Here is a 17873-nt window from a genome sequence, read left to right on the forward strand (position 1 = left end):
TCGCTGTATGTTGTATGAAGATGGGCACAATACCATTGTTGGTAGAGTGCCCCGAACTATAACTGAAACACCTGCCAACTGAGCTCACCTTAATAAATCTGGGCGCCTGTGCCGGCGTTTCGTCTTTGAACTTGGTGTCTGTCTTGTGTCTTCCCACACCCTACCACCCCTCCCACACAGGTATATTACTTTTATGGATTGTTTTTAGCATTTCTTTTTTTTTTTTTTGGTGAAGATGTAGAATATCTTCTCTCCAAACACTATATTTGATAGTTTCTATGTAATGCTATCACCTGTAAACTTGTTTGGGTCAGAAAGATTTGGGTACTTACAGACAACATAGAGTTGCTACAAGCTGTACTTTAGTCTACTTTGAAAGGACATACTTGCCATTCATATTAAAATTCTGCAAAATACTGTATTTAAAAATATTGGGCTCTATGTACAAATATTATTTACGTGTTCATAAATACTGCAAATTCGTAGCCTCCGCCCTTCGTAAAGTTTTTGAGCGTGATGTACTAAACAACTCTTTTTCAAGAACAACTACTGTAATATCACCGCAAGTTTACAAACAGCATAAATTAGTGCTGATTATACAGGACAGATCAGAATTTGCATCTCATTATAACTAGATTTGAAACTCCGAAAGTCTTCCTTCTGGCAAACATAAATGAATGGTATAATAGTGAACAGAAAAAGTAGTAGGCAAATATAATAGGATGGAGCCATGGCTTCTGCAGACTACGACCTTGATGCAACTACGGCACCGGCCAAAAAGAAAAGGAAATCAAATTTCCACAAAGACAACATTGACCTGTTAGTTAGTGAAAGGAAAAAAAAACAGGAAATATTATTTATGACTTTGCAGGGCCAAAAAACATTACGAAAATAATGTATACAAGTTTACCATGGTACATTTGCACGGTAATTCTGCAGTTTACCATGTTTGTACTCGTCTGTACCCTAACCGTGCTTCCCTGTGCTTTCAGTGCTTTACTTTAACAATATTGCAGAAAACCTGTTTGAGTCTATGTATATTTTAGTTGTGTAAAGGAAAAAAAGTACAGTACATACAGTAGGCTATGCAAGTAAATACTTTTCGTCGTATCTCAGTTGTCTATGCATACGAAAGTTGTTTGAAACGTAAACTACCGCAGCAGGGATGAAACTAAGTTACGGGAGTGAAAATGACTTTAATACATCGTGGGTAGGTCTACGGAGTCACAAAAACCTATGAAATATCAATGATACATTATTATTATTAATTTCTCAGCAGATACCCTTATCCAGGGCGACTTTACAGTTGTTACAAGATATCACATTATACAGATGTCACATTATTTTTTACATACAATTACCCATTTATACAGTTGGATTTTTACTGGAGCAATCTAGGTAAAGTACCTTGCTCAAGGGTGCAGCAGCCGTGTCTCCCACTGGGGATTGAACCCACGACCTTTCGGTCAAGAGTCCAGAGCCCTAACCACTACTCCACACTGCTGCTATACATAGAGCCTGTTATCTGCAAAGAAATCCATTGCAATTGAATTGTCAAACTACCATCTACATTTTTATTCAATACAATATATTGAAATGACCTTGGGTCTGCTATAACCGCATTCGGGAAGGTCTTGGCCCAGGGCCAACAGGTGTTCAGGGATGTCAGAGACGGGAGAATCGCCACCAGTCCCCAGTTTCAACAATGTTGGCAGAATCAAAGGACGAGATTTTGCAACTTCAGGGGATCGAGAGCGGGAAGCCGTGTCTGCTTGGGGTTGGTGACTGGTTCACAGGGGGCATGGCCTAGACACAGAAATAAGTAGGGGACTGCTGCTGCTGAGCTGCAGGGAGAGCAAGAGAAAGAGAGCAGAAGAAACCACGGGAAAGAGCAAAAGAGAAGCGGGACTGGAAAGGACCAGAGACTGCACTTAGTGGCTGTAGCACATGGCCGCAACAGTGTGTTTTGGGACTTACTTTTATTTTATTTTTATTATTTCGTCACAGTCGGCTCAGCTGTAATTGTACCATTGGCTGGTAAAGCAGCACACTTAATCTATCCAGTGTAGGGTCCCGGCTTAATAAACCGTGAATTAGAAAACCTGCAAATCCTGTGTGAGCCTCCTTCATTTCCACGTAATGCTGCAATATGTATGAACCGTAACTCATAAACAGTCAATAATGCTACATTTAGAAGGACCGAAAGAAACGTAATAAAATTCAATGACATATATTTAGGCTAAAGTATTATTTATTTATTTATTTTTTTGGCTAGTAGAAACATTTGTCATTGAATTTTATAAAGTTTTTTTTTTAAAAGCTTCTCTTTGAATTCCTCAGGAAGCTATTGATGCTTCTTTGAAAATGGCTGCTGTATGTCATGGAGAATTCGAGATCGGGCGGTGACATTTTTGTTCGTCCTTTCTTGCCAGCCAGTCACGTTGCTGTTTGTGTACTCAGGTATTCACTTTTTTTTTAAACGAAGATGTTTTAATTCAGTAGTTGTGGGCACAGTTAAAGTTGCAGTTTATCTGTGGTCATTTCAAGCAATGGAAAAAAAATATTTTAAAAATGATTCATAGCATTAATACATAAGAATCTTGAAAAATGAATTGTTGATTGCTACACTAAGTTTATAGGACGGTAACGTGTACTTTTTTTAAATGGTGTTTTGTTTTTATGTGAAATCAGTGTCCCCTGTAGTGGATCGAGATTAACTATGAAGGAGATACTACTAAACTTAGAAAGGTGTATCGGTACACATATCGTCAATGTGATACAATCGTGATGCAGTTAAAGAGGATTTGTGCTCTAAGCCGCCTCTTTTTATGTTTAGTAAACAAATGTCAATGCATGTGAAAGACTAAATATATTTGGAAAGGGTATTTATTTAAAGGGTATTTTGGTGTGATGGGTAACTACAGTTAAACAGTTAACCAATAGAAATCAAATAGGTTAAACAGGTTTTGTATTAAACAATATTTACATCCCTAGTGTTGACACGCCGCAAAGGTGTGCAGATTTAATTCAGCACAAGTGCTGCCCTAGTGTCAGATTTAATAAAGAAAAGAAAACAAAACAAAACAAAGCTCAAAATAAAATTTTGCCACACAAGGTGAATGCTAGTCTCACTAAAAGAGATGTCCTGCTCCAGGAACCTACCACACTACAAGAAAAACCCCTCTCTATACTGTTTGGGATCAAGATCCCCTAAACTAACCTACTGCTGTTGCTCCTGAAGTCTCGGCCTCCCAACGGTAGTAGTTATCCTGCAGAGTGGACTCTCCTCCTGGATGTAAACAAAGTGCGGTGCAGTCACCTCGAGCTGTGGCGCAGACGCCTTTTGAGCTGCGTGCAGCCTCCCCGGGAACGCCCCCCAGCCATTCCGGACTTCCCTATCAGTTCAGCACCGGGCTAGCCTACCTGCTCTATTGGTTGCCTAGCAACGCATCTCAGCTGCACACATTCGCGTATGTACCAGTGACAGGGTTCTCCCTGTCACACTTAACCAATTGCTTTTTCTGTTAATTTCATATGTTGATGCACGTGCGTCATGACAAGTAATATTATTATTATTATTATTATTTATTTCTTAGCAGACGCCCTTATCCAGGGCGACTTACAATTGTTACAAGATATCACATTATATATTTATTTATTGATTGATTCATATTGTGTCAGGTGGTCAACTCCATCTTAGAGAACATTTTGGCTAAGAGAACACCCCTTGCTTCCCAGGGTGTTCTCTTAACCGGAAACTACTGTATAACAAGAAATCAGCATTATGTGGCATTCTCTCTACACAGAACAGTGTCACATGTCCTGTTTATTTATTTATTTTCTGTTGCATCATTCTTCTGGCCAAACACTGGCAGGTCAGATCCTGAGGTTACACATGCTCTGATATCACCATGTTCCTGGGTTTTAAATATTTCAGTAGACGACAGGGGGTTAGGACGACAGGTTCTGGTTTCTTGTCTGCAGTACAATCTTTCCAAGGCTGCTGCGTGAAATGAATCCACAGAGAAAGCTGAAGGGCATATTGGAGGCTCTAGCCCACTATGATTATCTGAGATGAGTTTAAAGTGGAGGCGGTCACCAGACCTTGTTAATTATTTCTGATGGACCTCACTGACCGGGTGTAAATCAACTAGCAGGGAGGTGGGAGGATCGATACTAACTGGATCCTTTACAGAAAGAGCAGATTACAGCTGGCTCAAAACATTTTATCTAGATCATATTATGCAAATGTTTTTTTACAACACAATGAGAGGAACATTTTCATATTTACTTGTATTAACACCTGTTATAGTTATTATAGTTAATATAAAGTGCCAAATCCGTGTGAATTAATAATCTGTGAAGTTACAATACACCCATGAGGTACCAGCACAGTCAGAGCTACGAATCTCCAGCTGTAATCTTTATTTATAAAACAGAATGTTTAAATGCTGCAGCCTGATTGGCTGTTGAGAATTTTTTACCCTTTTCATTATCAACAAAAATACTCCTTACGGAAAAAACACGTGAATTTTCACACAAGGTTTTTGGGCTTTCTTGTGTGACTGTTCACATGTTGTTGTTTTAAATGTGTTCACATGTGGATTTTCACACAAATATAAGCATTACATATATACTTACCAGGCACACATTGGCAGACACACTAGTGACTGACTCAGGTAGATGTGATTGGTATTATATATATATATATATATATATATATATATATATATATATATATATATATATATAAAAATAAATTAAACAAATGTAATTTGATTGGTACACTGATGCTGTAACATCATTCCCACAATATATACGATTCATAGCCATGACAATATACAATTAATTATTAATTTTTATTAGGCACAAGTACAGGCAACAATATATAAAAGATAGTGCTGCTCAAAAGTCAACAGCTAGCCATTCAAAAGTAATTTAATTCAAAATGAATTTTAATAGTCCCGTGTGGCGCATCCAGCTAAGTGCAGGATGCATCCTATAGCCTGAGATCGTCGGTTCAAATCTGGGCTATGCCATTGCCGATTATTATTATTATTATTATTATTATTATTATTATTTATTTCTAAGCAGACGCCCTTATCCAGGGCGACTTACAGTCGTAAACAAAAATACATTTCAAGAATCACAGTACAAGTATTAATACAATTAAGAGCAAGATAAAATACAATTACTTTGGTTCTAGCAAGTACAAGTATATGACAAAATACGATTCAATAACGAAGCAGATAACAGGTGTCAGTGATAGTTGCATCAGGATATAATTAAATACAAAATGCTACAGATTAAATAACACTTGTGACAGATTACAGAACTCTAAAGTACAGGATTAAATGCAGTAAAATAGGGAGCAGATAAGAGCAAGTAAAGCACATTTAAGGAAGAGTGATAAGTGTCCAGAGGGAAAAGAGGAGTTCTACAGGTGCTATCTGAAGATTAATAACTGAACAGAACTAAGCTTGGAGAAACAAACCAAGCCTAGGTTTTTGGATATGGTGTTACCTGAACCCGGTAAGGTGACTCATTCTTTTTCATTGACCGGAACGCCTTAGCCCTAACGCTACATCCATTCTCCTGCCTCTTAACTGTATTTAGAAAACAATTAACACATGCTTATACCAAACCAATAAACGTGAAACAATACAGAGGCATAATATCAACATCAATATTAATTAAATTAAACATTCTCTAACTAAAACTGAGAGATCTAAACATATTTGACGAATCTAGTATAGGCTAGTAGCCTATTCACTTTCCGATCACAAATGCGCTTGCTAATTTACCTTTTACTTCATGAATATAACCCTCGATCCAATTGTTGATTTTTTTTGTCCCCAATAGCATGTCTCTGAACATTTGGTCAAGAGATTCCTCTCCAGGGGTTCTAGCTTCTAGTTTATCAAACAGACCAGCATTCGCTTTACGCACAGCAACACCTCTTATCTTAAAAAAAAAAAAAAAAATCCGAACAGAACAGAACAATAACCCATCTTAAAATACACATATTATTTACTAAAGATTTTAACATTAGTATAGTACTGTAATTTCGGAGCAAAATAATCTATGAAGATATGTACATACAGAAAGTAGGGGGCTGGAGTCATCAGTTCCTCTCTCATTCAAATCTATATATATATTTAATGGTAAATGTCATCAGTCACTTATAATTACTGACTGAATCTTATACCCTACACTATACTAGTTATCTTGATATAAAGATCAGACAACCTCATCAAAGACAAGTTCTATTGTACTAATTATTTTCATGGATACCTTTTTAAGTTCTGGACCACTGATCCTGACTGTTGCATTTTCCTCATCAGATTTGCCAGAGGAAAACCTTGCTGGCCTCTTTTTTACTCTCTTCATCTTCTTTCTCAGTGGGCTTTCCCGAGTGGCATCATCTTGAGATTCAGCTTCCACCCATTCTTTCTTTCTTTTTTTTTTTTTAAATGTATCTTAGATCATCTGTAGAAATAAAACGTAATGTTTTAAGAATAAAATTGTATATCTTATGTTGCCCAAAGTTTTATTGTTAAAATTTAAAAATTAAAGTACCCCATTGTTTTTACAGTAAATACAGTATAGAAAACTAAATATAATTTCAACTACTTTTAACAGCAACACAAAATAAGATAGGCGTCTTAAAAATATATCTCCAGCTGAATTAAAGGAGTACATGTCAAAATAGTATACTTTTTATGTATGCATATTTTTTTTATTTTACTTTTTATTTACTTTTTAGAGTCGACACTAGACTAAAAGCATAAACATCACATCAATTTATTTATTTTTTACACAACATATTGTACAAAGCCTACATAAGTATTATAATTGCAGGTATTCCGTTTTAAAGTAGAAATCCAGAAGAAAAAAAAAACGTTAGTGATGTTAAATAATGTTATTTCAGACATTTTACATATGCTTGATTTATGTAATTCTAAAATGTCTGAAATATTTTAATATTTAACATCACTAGCTAACTGTTATTTTTCCCCTGGATTTCTACTTTTTTGTTTAAACATAGAAGGCAAGATTTTCTTCAACATTATTGCTCAGAGATTGTCAATTTACCTATTAAAGAACTGCTTCATTGACACTTCAGTACAAAAAGCAGACATTCCAGGTTTCCCAGGATGCTTAGAACACATCAATGTGATCTGGCAACAAATTCAATCAGCTAAAAAGGAGAGGAAGGAGCTCCATGTGACATTCCTGGATTTGGCTAATGCATATGGTTCAGTGCCATCTGAACTTCTTTGGGCAGCATTTGATTTTTTCAGAGTACCGATGACAATAACAAATTTAGTGAAAGCCTACTTTGGAGATTTGCAATTTAGTTTTTCAACTTCAGAATTCAGCACTACATGGCAATGCCTAGCAGTTGGAATAATGGCAGGATGCACCATTTCTCCACTGGCTTTTACCATGGCAATGGAGTTAATCATTAGGGCATCAAAATGGGTAGTGGGAGGAGAGCGCTTGGCTTCTGGAATGCGACTACCACCAATTCGAGCATACATGGATGACATGACAACCATGACTACAACAGTAGCCTGCACTAATCAGTTATTGGGCAAATTAACCAATAACATTGAATGGGCACGAATGCAATTCAAGCCCACTAAATCAAGGAGCATCTCTATAAAGGTAAAGGTAAAGTAGTAGATAAAATGTTCTACATTAACCCTTTGCGGTCCTATGTCAGACCTGGTCCAACATCGCAATTTTCCCTTTCCGGTCCAATGTCGGACCCTGTCCGACATCATCAAAAAGATGCAAAAAACAGGTCTCTAGTCGTTTTTTCTCCGGAAAAAGCAGAGAAAACCATTCAATGGCCAAGTGAGACTGGTAGGAGCCGAGAGAAGCCGAAAAAAAAGGGGCGTATCTCATGAATACTGATAGACTCGACACCACATAGATAACACGGACATAAACAAACAAGATAGCTGCTTCCGCATCCAGCGGCCAAAGAACATCACAGACATTTGCAGAGATTTGTTTAGATGTTATAGTAATAAAATAACGACTTGGATCGCATTATTGAGGAGTTTGGTGATAAAACAAGTGATCAAGAGATGATTTATCGGTATGTAATATTATTAAGAGATATCTGAAAGATATAGCGAATAAGGGGTGGGGCGGGGCTGGAGATGCAGTACTGAGTGTCCTGTTGATATGCAGTGCCTTTTAAACCTGTTTTACTGTAAAAAATACTTTAAAACAGCGCGTCTAAAATAAACTGCGCGTGTGAAAATAAATTGGACCTGATGCGCCTGACACACACTGAATAAATGGACCGCTTAAGGTAAACGGCGAGGCAATACCAACAGTGTCTGAGAAGCCAGTTAAAAGTCTTGGGAGATGGTACGACGGGGATCTAAAGGACACAGTTCGTGTGGGAGAAGTTAGACAACAAGCAGTGGAAGGGTTGACGAGCATAGTTTGGTCTACTGCCGAGGCTGCTGTGGCCACTGACTGTGTACGAGGTTTCTTTGACAACAGTAGAGAAGCTGGAAGCTTTAATCAGTTCATACATCAGGAAATGGTTGGGAGTTCCACGCTGCCTCAGCAGAGTGGGACTTTATGGTAAAGGAATACTGCAGCTACCAGTCTCCGCTCTAACTGAGGAGTTTAAGTGGGCGGCAAAGAAAGCTGTGCAAGATGCAAAGGCTTCCCTTCGAATTGGTAATATCATGGGGAAGTTCAGCATGGAAGAGGGGGTCTTGGTCTCAGTTCAGCTCCTCCTACATGGCATAAGGCAGCCCCAGCTCAACGGAGGAAGCTGGTAGTCAACGAGGTGCAAAAGCAGGAGGAGAGGATGAGGTGCATAAAGGCCATTTCCCAGGCCAAGCAGGGAGAATGGATGAGATGGGAGAGTGTGGAACAATGCAAGATTGGCTGGCAAGACAATGGTCAATGTAACAGAGCAGGATCAGTTCCCTCATCAGGTCAACATATGATGTTCTCCCATCACCACAGAACCTAAACCTCTGGGTAGGAGAGGATCCCTCATGCCTTTTGTGTTCATCACCTGCAACATTAAGGCACATTTTGACAGGATGTAAGGTGGCTCTTAGCCAAGGACGGTTTACTTGGCGCCATGACCAGGGTCCTGCGATGTTTGGCCTTAGCATTGGAAGACAAGCGTAACATGACCAATAAGTTGCCACTAGTTCCATCAAAACATTGCACACAAAAGACAACATTCCTCCGCCCAGGAGAGCAACCACCAAGAATAGGTGTTAAAACCAAGCCTCACCCAGGACAACTGGATGCTGCTAGAGACTGGAAAATGCTGGCAGATGTTGGTCAACAGCTTATTTTTCCACCGAGATTGCCACCACTAACCTTCGACAGATATTGTCTTGTGGTCCTGGATCAGCACGCCTTGTTCACCTGGTAGAGTTAACAGTGCCATGGGAGGATGCTGTAGATGAGGCGTATCAGAGGAAAAAACTGTGGTATGCTCAACTAGCCGCTGAACAGCGAGGATGGAGAGTCCGGGTTTACCCAGTGGAGGTGGGTTTGTTGAGGATTGTGTGGCACACTCTACAACCCGGTTTCTCAGAGACGTCGGAATCAGTTGCCAAGAGTTGCGTCGCACAGTGAAGAACTTATCTGAAGTAGCAGAGAGGAGGCAGCAACTGGCTGTGGTTGAGACGGAAAGATTCTGGTTGAGGATCTCAAGCACAATAGAAAGAAAGCAATGCTGATGTACAGGTAAGTAGCTGGGCTGAGCTGAGTGGGGGTTCGGAGGGGGGTGATGCTGGGATGCCAGAATCACCGTCGAGTCCTCTTGAGGTGTCATGGGCTAGTCGACGAAACATAGAGGATGGAAGGCGCCCACTTGAGGACCCAGAGATGTATCCTACTTAGCTCAATCCAGACAGTTGTCATGCTGATGCGCTGGGGAGACCACACTGTGGTTGATCCCGGAGCCAGCATCGCAGCCGTTGTGTGTGCCGATACGCTAGGGAGGCAAATAAGCTGATCCCTGGAGCCAGCATTACACTTCAGCCATCAACACCAGGCAGAAGGATATCTACATCATCATATGGAAGTAAACACAAATGGTTGGAGACACAGATGGATCACATTAGTTTACTGTAAAGCTACGTCTTAGTTAGTGCTTATCTTGGCGAGAGCCGAGTTCAAATCAGCATGAAGTTTTAACATCTACTCTCGTGTAAATGGAAATCATCACATGTGAAATTAAACAACATGTAAATTAAACAGTTTTTCATATGCTGTAAGTTTCCCACATGTTGTTCCCAGTCTTTCATACATGAATGTGATCATCAAATATTCACATGTGGTACTAATTAGACACATGTATTTATTTTGTGAATTTAACAATCATGTGATCAGTAAATATTCACACGTGTTTATTATGTGAATTTAAGGAGATTCTATGGCATTTTAATGTGTTCACATGTGAACACATGTGAATAATGTGTTTTTCACATGTAATAACATGTGTTTCACATGTGAATCACATGTGTTTTTTCCGTAAGAGACATCATTGACATTTTTAAATGCTTGGACACTAACAAGGGCAAACATTGCAGGTTTTGTCAGCTGTGTTTATGGAGGTGATTGAGATCAGCACGGGGGCTTCATTCATTTTAATTAATTACAATAAATGGAAACGTTGAAAACCTCCAGTTTAAATGTTTACAACAAATATAACCTTGTTTGAAGGATTATTTTTTCTCCAAAGCATAAGGACATATAATAAAATTGTCATTTAAAAAAAAAAAAAAAAAACTTTTTTTTTTTTTTTTGTATCTGTTTTATAAGCAGCATAACACCCAGGGCTTGTGTGCTGTGTTGCATATGGCTTTGTTGGCTGCTGAACCAACCCAACTACAGCTGTATATTAATGCAACACAATGCATGCCCTGTCGTGTGTTATCCCTTATTTTACAAGCTGCGGTGTTGAGTGCACGTGAGCACAATACACGATTTTCACGGGTATTTTTGCGGAATAAAATTAAGATTTCGCGGACCTGTTTAAACATTAAATAAACAGTAGACAGTATTTCAGCCCAAAAAACTCGGTTACACAAGGGCATCTGGCATATTTTAATAAAAGCAATGTATGCAGCACATTCATTGTCATGTTATTTGTCCCATCCAATAATTTATTTTATTAGTACCGAGTCAAAACATAGAGAACGTGGCTATTCGGGTCTACAATTCCAACTACGAAAAAGTAAGCAGCAGGTTGAAGCGAGGTGGCTGTGCTGGATCGTTTTAGTACTGATTTAACTTGCAGACAGGAATACTTCTTGTCTGGGCTGACTTTCCAGTTTGGTTTCTGAAAGCTGTTTATTTTACATTCTGTTCAGCAGCCTCTATGGTAGCCTTTTGTTTAATGTGTGATTCTAAAACTAAATAGCGATCATATTTTCACCACAGACACATTAAGATATGTAAAATAAATACCTCAGTCTGCATGTACAGTTTCTTTGGGAAATATCTTGAAACGATCATCAGCCGAAGTATACTTTGCTTTTTTTGTCGACTATTTCTACTATTTTACCTCCAATGCTGAAAAGTAGATTTTAGCAACCTCAAAACAATGCAGCACCAACTTTGTCCCACCCCCTACTGCACAGTACAGGTCACAGAAAAGCAGTAAAGACGCACTGATAGGCTAATTAAAACTTTGTCATTTGAATAGTAAACAAGAACATTAAGCGCCTTGGAGAATTTTTTTTTGTAAATGTTACTTGTGGACGTTTTTTGTTTGTTTGTTTTTTGCTTGAGTGCAATGCACACGGGACTGCGAAGGAATAAAAAAGGGCTATCTACAGAAGGAAGATACGTAGTTTGCGTTGCTTGCGTTGTGCAGTAGTTCATTTAAACAAGGTTTCTTTTTTTTCTCTCCGTACTTGTTTGTATGCATTGGCCCCTAAGAGGTGAATTTCGCTGTGACCCCTCAATTTCACGATTTCTGCGAAATCCGCGAAATCGCGATTTATGTAGACCCCTACCCATGGCTAATACAAAGCAGTAGGTCACAAAATATTTATTTTTGTATTAAAATTTCTTCTGAACAGGATATGCCCCTTGAATTGGGGTTATGGCAATAGTAGGTGGCCAGCAGATTGAGACCCATAAAGGGTCTCTAATGGGGTCGTTTACATAGCACTGCCCATACATGCACATGGACATTAACTGTTACGCTTCGAAAAAAAAATCAACAGATTCAAGTGTTTTTTTCCTGTATTCTATAATCAAGATATGGAACAGAAAGCACCTTTACCAAAGTAACATGCCTCTTTTGCCAGTATTATGTTGTAACACTAAAAAGTTGTGCAGAACTGGTAAAGGCACTCTGAGTGGAGTGCAGGATGCACTGTATAGCCTGGAGGTCGCCGGTTCGAGTCCAGGCTATTCTATTGCTGACCGTAGACTGGAGCTTCCATGGGGCGGCGCACAATTGGCCGAGCGCCGCCCGGGGGTGGAGAGGGCTTTGGTCGGCCAGGGTGTCCTCGGCTCACCGCGCACCAGTGACCCCTGTGGTCTGGCCGGGCGCCTGCGGGCTTGCCTGTAAGCTGCCCAGAGCTGCGTTGTCCTCCGACACTGTAGCTCTTAGGTTGCTGCATGGTGAGTCTGCAGTGTGAAAAAAAGCGGTCCGCTGACAGCACACGGTACGCTTTCCAGACTATGAAGTGGAGGAGAAATAACAGAGGTACACATCATTGATTAATGCAATTTTCAGTAATGAGATATTTTATTTATTTATTTTTTTTGGAAAATGCTTAGCTAATATTTTTTGTGGCAGGGGTGTCCAGACAATACGAACTGCCTGGATTTAAATCAAGGATACTGGGTAGAAGCAAGGTGAACTACTGTAGGTACTGAGAAGCACATCATTTTCTAAGAAATGATTAAGTAAAGTCGTTCACCCCCCAAATTATTATTTTTCTTGTAGTTCAAAATGACTTTGTGAATCATTTTCCAGTTTTGATGACTGAAACAGAAAACGATACATAAAGTGAAGGAATAAACTAGTTCATCTGTTGTACTGTTTACCCACACCAGGTTGCTCGTTAAAGGTCCCCTGGCCCCAGTCTTACTGATAACCAGACTGTTACCTAGAAGGTTATTTTTCAGTGAGGTCAAGGATTATATTCAGTTTGTAAGTACTGTATAACAAAAACAAGCACATACACTGAACAAAATTACAACTGTATATCTGATTAAATCACAGCAAGCCAAAAATGACTTTGATTTGATATCTGACTGCTCTATTTTTAACAACACATTGTTTGGATGGCTCCAGGGAATTTATGAATGGTGTCACAACAAAGGACAATGTAGACACAAAAAAAATGTTGAAAGAAGACACAAAAGATAAGTGACTTTGAGTAGTGCATATAATTGTAGTTAATGGTGGATGTTGTAAAATTGGAACATGATATTTGATAGATGACTGTAATTATACTATATTTTGAATACAAAGTAATTGGTATTTGTCACAATGGTTCACAGGTTCTCACATTGTCAGGAGATTGTTTCTATTTCCAGCAGGTGGAGATTTGAAAAAGCATTGCGTTAAATGCTTGTCACTCATTATCAGGTTTGACCTTGGGTGTTTTTTTTTATCTTCCTCTTTTATGAATTCACACTGTTCATTGTATTACCTAGAGTTTTATTTTGTTTATATATATATATATATTGTATCTGTTCAGCATGCTTGTCTACTGGGATCTGATGCCATTAACACTTTCTGTCAGTCACTTGCAATTTTAATGCAAAATAAACTACAATTTGACAGCCTCATAGCCTGCTGCCATTGCTGATTCATAGAAGACACATTTCTCAGCTTGTATAGTGGGACAAGCAAGCCCCGCCTCCAAGGCAATGGTCTGTGAGGTTGCAACATCTACAGATGATGCTCTGTTAAGTGAAATGCTACTGAAGCCGGTCCCATACACAGAAGCGTGCAACCTCAGAGAGACAAGGTGAATTACAACACAGGAACTAAATGACCTCAGCAAGGATCCACATGTTGGTACAATTGCAGTCTTCTGTTTTTTGCAGCACTTCCTGAGAAAATATATTTTTAGACACCAGGCACTTAAGATTAAGCCAAGGATTTTTTTTTTTTTTTTTAAGACTACTCTGAACGTGGCAAGTTGGACTGCAGACTGCACTGGGAACTAAGGCGTAAGTTTTCTGTCATAGACAATTGTCCAAAGAGGTCTTATCTGCAAGGAATATCTTCTAAAATGAGTGGCTGTAGAAAACGCTGTAAGCGGGAAGTATTCAAATTTGCCCAATACCTCTTCAGGCTTATCACAGGCACACTTCACACAGGTAAAATGCTCTTAACTTAATGGTGTCTTCTTACTGAAATGACTTCTTGCTTTGTAAGGTCATGTTTCTTCCTTTTTGTTTTTTATCTAAATTAAAAGGAGTCATGTATTCATGTTCTTAGTAAGCAAGTACTAAAGTATTGTATTTTTTAAAAGTGGTAATTAATGTGCCGTTCCTTCAAAAGGTGATGTCTGAGCATATGGTTCAAATTTAAAGAATCAGACAGATTACATGCACGTTGTTAACTGTATGAAGATGAGACAAGCTATTTGCTTTATCTTCCAAACTAGTTATTGTTAATGCATGTATTATCAAGGTCAGACTACTAACTTGTTCTGTAGGCAATTGATACACTGCATCATCTAGTTACAATAGATGTGGACTTTCACTTTAACTGAAGGATTTACTGAAATGTTGCATAGCAAGTGAAATAGTAAACAACAGGTACTGTACACAGTCGAAGAGATGTGGTAAATATGATATTGACTATCTTTCGTCAAAATGTAAATAATTTGTGTTTGATAAGTTCCAGGATAATTGAGGGTTATACTGTTTTTCAGCATGTCATGATATGAAAGAGGTCATTCACAGTTATAGTGTGTGAAACTACACAAATACCTGTGGTCAAAGCAGATGAAACCTGCAGTTTGTTAAAATTGAAAAAAGAAAAGTAATAAATGAAACCCTGTTGGAAAATGGATTTATTGATTAATTCTTCACAATGAGCATTATTTAATATATATATATATAATTTTATCGTTCACAAATAAGCAAATGTGATCTGACATATTTATGATTACATAAGTAATGGTTGTTTGTTTAAGATAGAAAGCTTTATAGAATTAAATTGGCATACATTACTGTCATTTACAGCAGATAAAACCTAAACTTTCTTGCATAGTGATAACAATTACTGGCTTTACTCCAAAGAATTATTTCTCATCAAGGAATTGAAATAATAGTTGAACATTACATAATTAGCAAAATGTATTATTATTATTATTATTATTATTATTATTATTATTATTATTATTATTATTATTATTATTATTATTATAGCTGTTGTTGTTTAAAGCATCTAAGCATTTGAAAGAAATAAACCTGCAAAACAAAAACGATTCAAATGGATGCAGCTTTTATGAAGATTCTTATAGTTAATCAAATCATGTGTCATGTGAACATAGAAATTGCACAGAATTAAATTAGTCTGGTTGCTGTTAATATATTTCTAAGTTTGCCTGGCCAGTATAATATGAAAATCAGTATGTACATGACAAATCTTTTCAGGAATATTCTTTTGTACTCTGTAACAAAAAAGAAAAATGTTCTAGCCATCCTTTTAGAATTGTTTCACCTCCGTTGTCATGGAATTTAAACAACGTGCCATTTTAAAGGTCTGCCATTTTCAAGGCCACACTATTATTTTAATTATCACAGTTTGGTGTGAACTCCTGCACCTGCTTTATATTGGATTGTACAGTAATAAAACATTACTGTTATTATTCGTTTCCATACCAACTGATGGAACTTGACAGTCACTAATACTGTAGTTCACCCTCAGGCCTGCAGCATTAATATAACTTTATGTAGTGTTTTGAACAGTCTACATAGTATCTTCTATGTTGGAATAAAAAATGTAAAAAAGTGCTCGAGTGGTTCAGGCATGCTTTATAAACAGTGAACTTTGTTTAGTATCAAGACATTATTTTCTTCAAAACTTTATCAGCTGTCAGACTGGTGTTTCTTACTGACAGATTCTGGATATCCTCTGATTCCCCTCTGTTCCATGTACAACATTTTAGAAATGTTGAAATGTTTCCTCTCGTGATTATTTTCACTGTTGTAAATGACATGCAAATCCTTTTGACATTGACACTCGATTGGGGTTACTCAACAGGTAAGACATTGCTTGTACTGGTAGCATATAGTGCTGCATAGAAATTCACACTGCATCAAAATAAGAAGGAAAAGGAAAAAAAGACTGCATACATAAGGCTCAGGCAGGGCATTATTACTTGAAACACAGGAAGTGTATTTATAGTGCTCTATAGTCATACACAGTATCAGTGATTTTGTAACATGTCATTTTAGGTGCTCACAGGCGATATTGAAATAACTAAGTTTATAGGCCTCTGTGCCTTATACATTTAAAACGGTTGGCTATGGAGTGAGAGATGTTTTACAGCATCCCCCTATTTGGAAGACAGTGCAATGGATAATAGTTTAACTGCATTTTCCTGAAACTGAAAGCTCTTTAAACTCATTAGCACATCTTTTTTGATTATGGAAAAACATTTCCAATAAAGTTTTCCAGAAAACCTCAGACAGTCAATTTGTGTCTGTATAGTTTCTTATTAGTTTTGGACTATAAAATGCTTTAAAAAGATAGTGTTCATTTATATCTTGATTGTATTATACAGTAACTTTTTTATTCATCTCTGTGAATTTGTGCTTGCACTTCAAAAGTACTGTACAGGGTAAAGTCATATTTCACCTGCGGTTTTCAAAGTTACTATAATTAAGAGTGAACTGAACTGTCTTAGACAGGAGTGGTCCCTATAGCATATATCACTTCAACTTTCTAGGTATTGTGATAAAATTACCACAAAAAAAAATACAATTTGATAATGCTGGTCCACTTATTAAATTAGAGTTTGATGAGTTTGATGTCCCAGCAAATTCAATCTAGTTCCATTGTGTAATGAAAACGTTTTAATATTAAAAAATAATAAAAAAAAAAAACCTTTTTTTTTTAAACCACTGGTTAATATCAAATTAGCTAATACAAAATGATGTATTTGCTTACTTAAAAGACAAACAGAATTGAAGTTATATCAGGGTAATTTATTGTGCTGTCAATAAAACCTGTTTGCAGACCTTTTATGTATCCTACCAACAAATGTTTCTCTCCCAGAAACCTGGTGCAAGAAAAATCTGTTTGTGGTTTCTGATCAAAATGGATGCCTTCAGAGTATTCATCTCAGCTGCCACTGTATTCTAGTGATACAGTGTAATACTTTCCCAATTTCTTAGTAGAGAAACACAGATAATTGGCACCACTGCCATCTTATTTTACTTGAAAACTTCTGTCACTCATGTTGTTTCCTACCTTTTATTTCCATGTTGTGCTTGTGAAGTAATTACATAAGATTGTAGTTATTTACATCAATAACTACATCCCTTAGTAAACCTGAAGAGGTGAGCTCCACTTGCAAATAAAATGGAGCAGAGTAGAAAAAATACAGAAAATATGCTATACACCTTAAAGAGACAGATTCGGCAATGATTGCTGTATGGCTTTACAGACGTGCTCAAATTTGTTGGTACCCCTCCACAAAAAACGAAGAATGCACAATTTTCTCTGAAATAACTTGAAACTGACAAAAGTAATTGGCATCCACCATTGTTTATTCCATATTTAATAGAAATCAGACTTTGCTTTTGATTTTTTATTCAACATAATATTGTAAATAATAAAACAAATGAAAATGGCATGGACAAAAATGATGGGACCGCTA

General features: G+C 37.5%; 1 protein-coding gene across 4 annotated transcripts in view; it reads left to right on the plus strand.

The window, feature by feature from the left end:
* Nucleotides 1–17873, plus strand: part of kcnip4a (potassium voltage-gated channel interacting protein 4a) — a 353710-nt gene that overhangs the window by 85360 nt on the left and 250477 nt on the right. Inside the window, exon 1 of one of the 4 annotated variants that reach the window (XM_034034345.3) lies at nucleotides 13950–14355. The exons of the other annotated variants lie outside the window; for them this stretch is intronic. Within the exon in view, the coding sequence (XP_033890236.1) occupies nucleotides 14268–14355 (88 nt within the window). The 5' untranslated portion in view covers nucleotides 13950–14267. Of the gene's footprint in view, nucleotides 1–13949; nucleotides 14356–17873 lie in introns of those variants that run through there. 4 annotated transcript variants of the gene reach the window in all.

The sequence above is a fragment of the Acipenser ruthenus genome, chromosome 1, assembly GCF_902713425.1.
Source record: "Acipenser ruthenus chromosome 1, fAciRut3.2 maternal haplotype, whole genome shotgun sequence".
Taxonomy (NCBI): Eukaryota; Metazoa; Chordata; class Actinopteri; order Acipenseriformes; family Acipenseridae; genus Acipenser; species Acipenser ruthenus.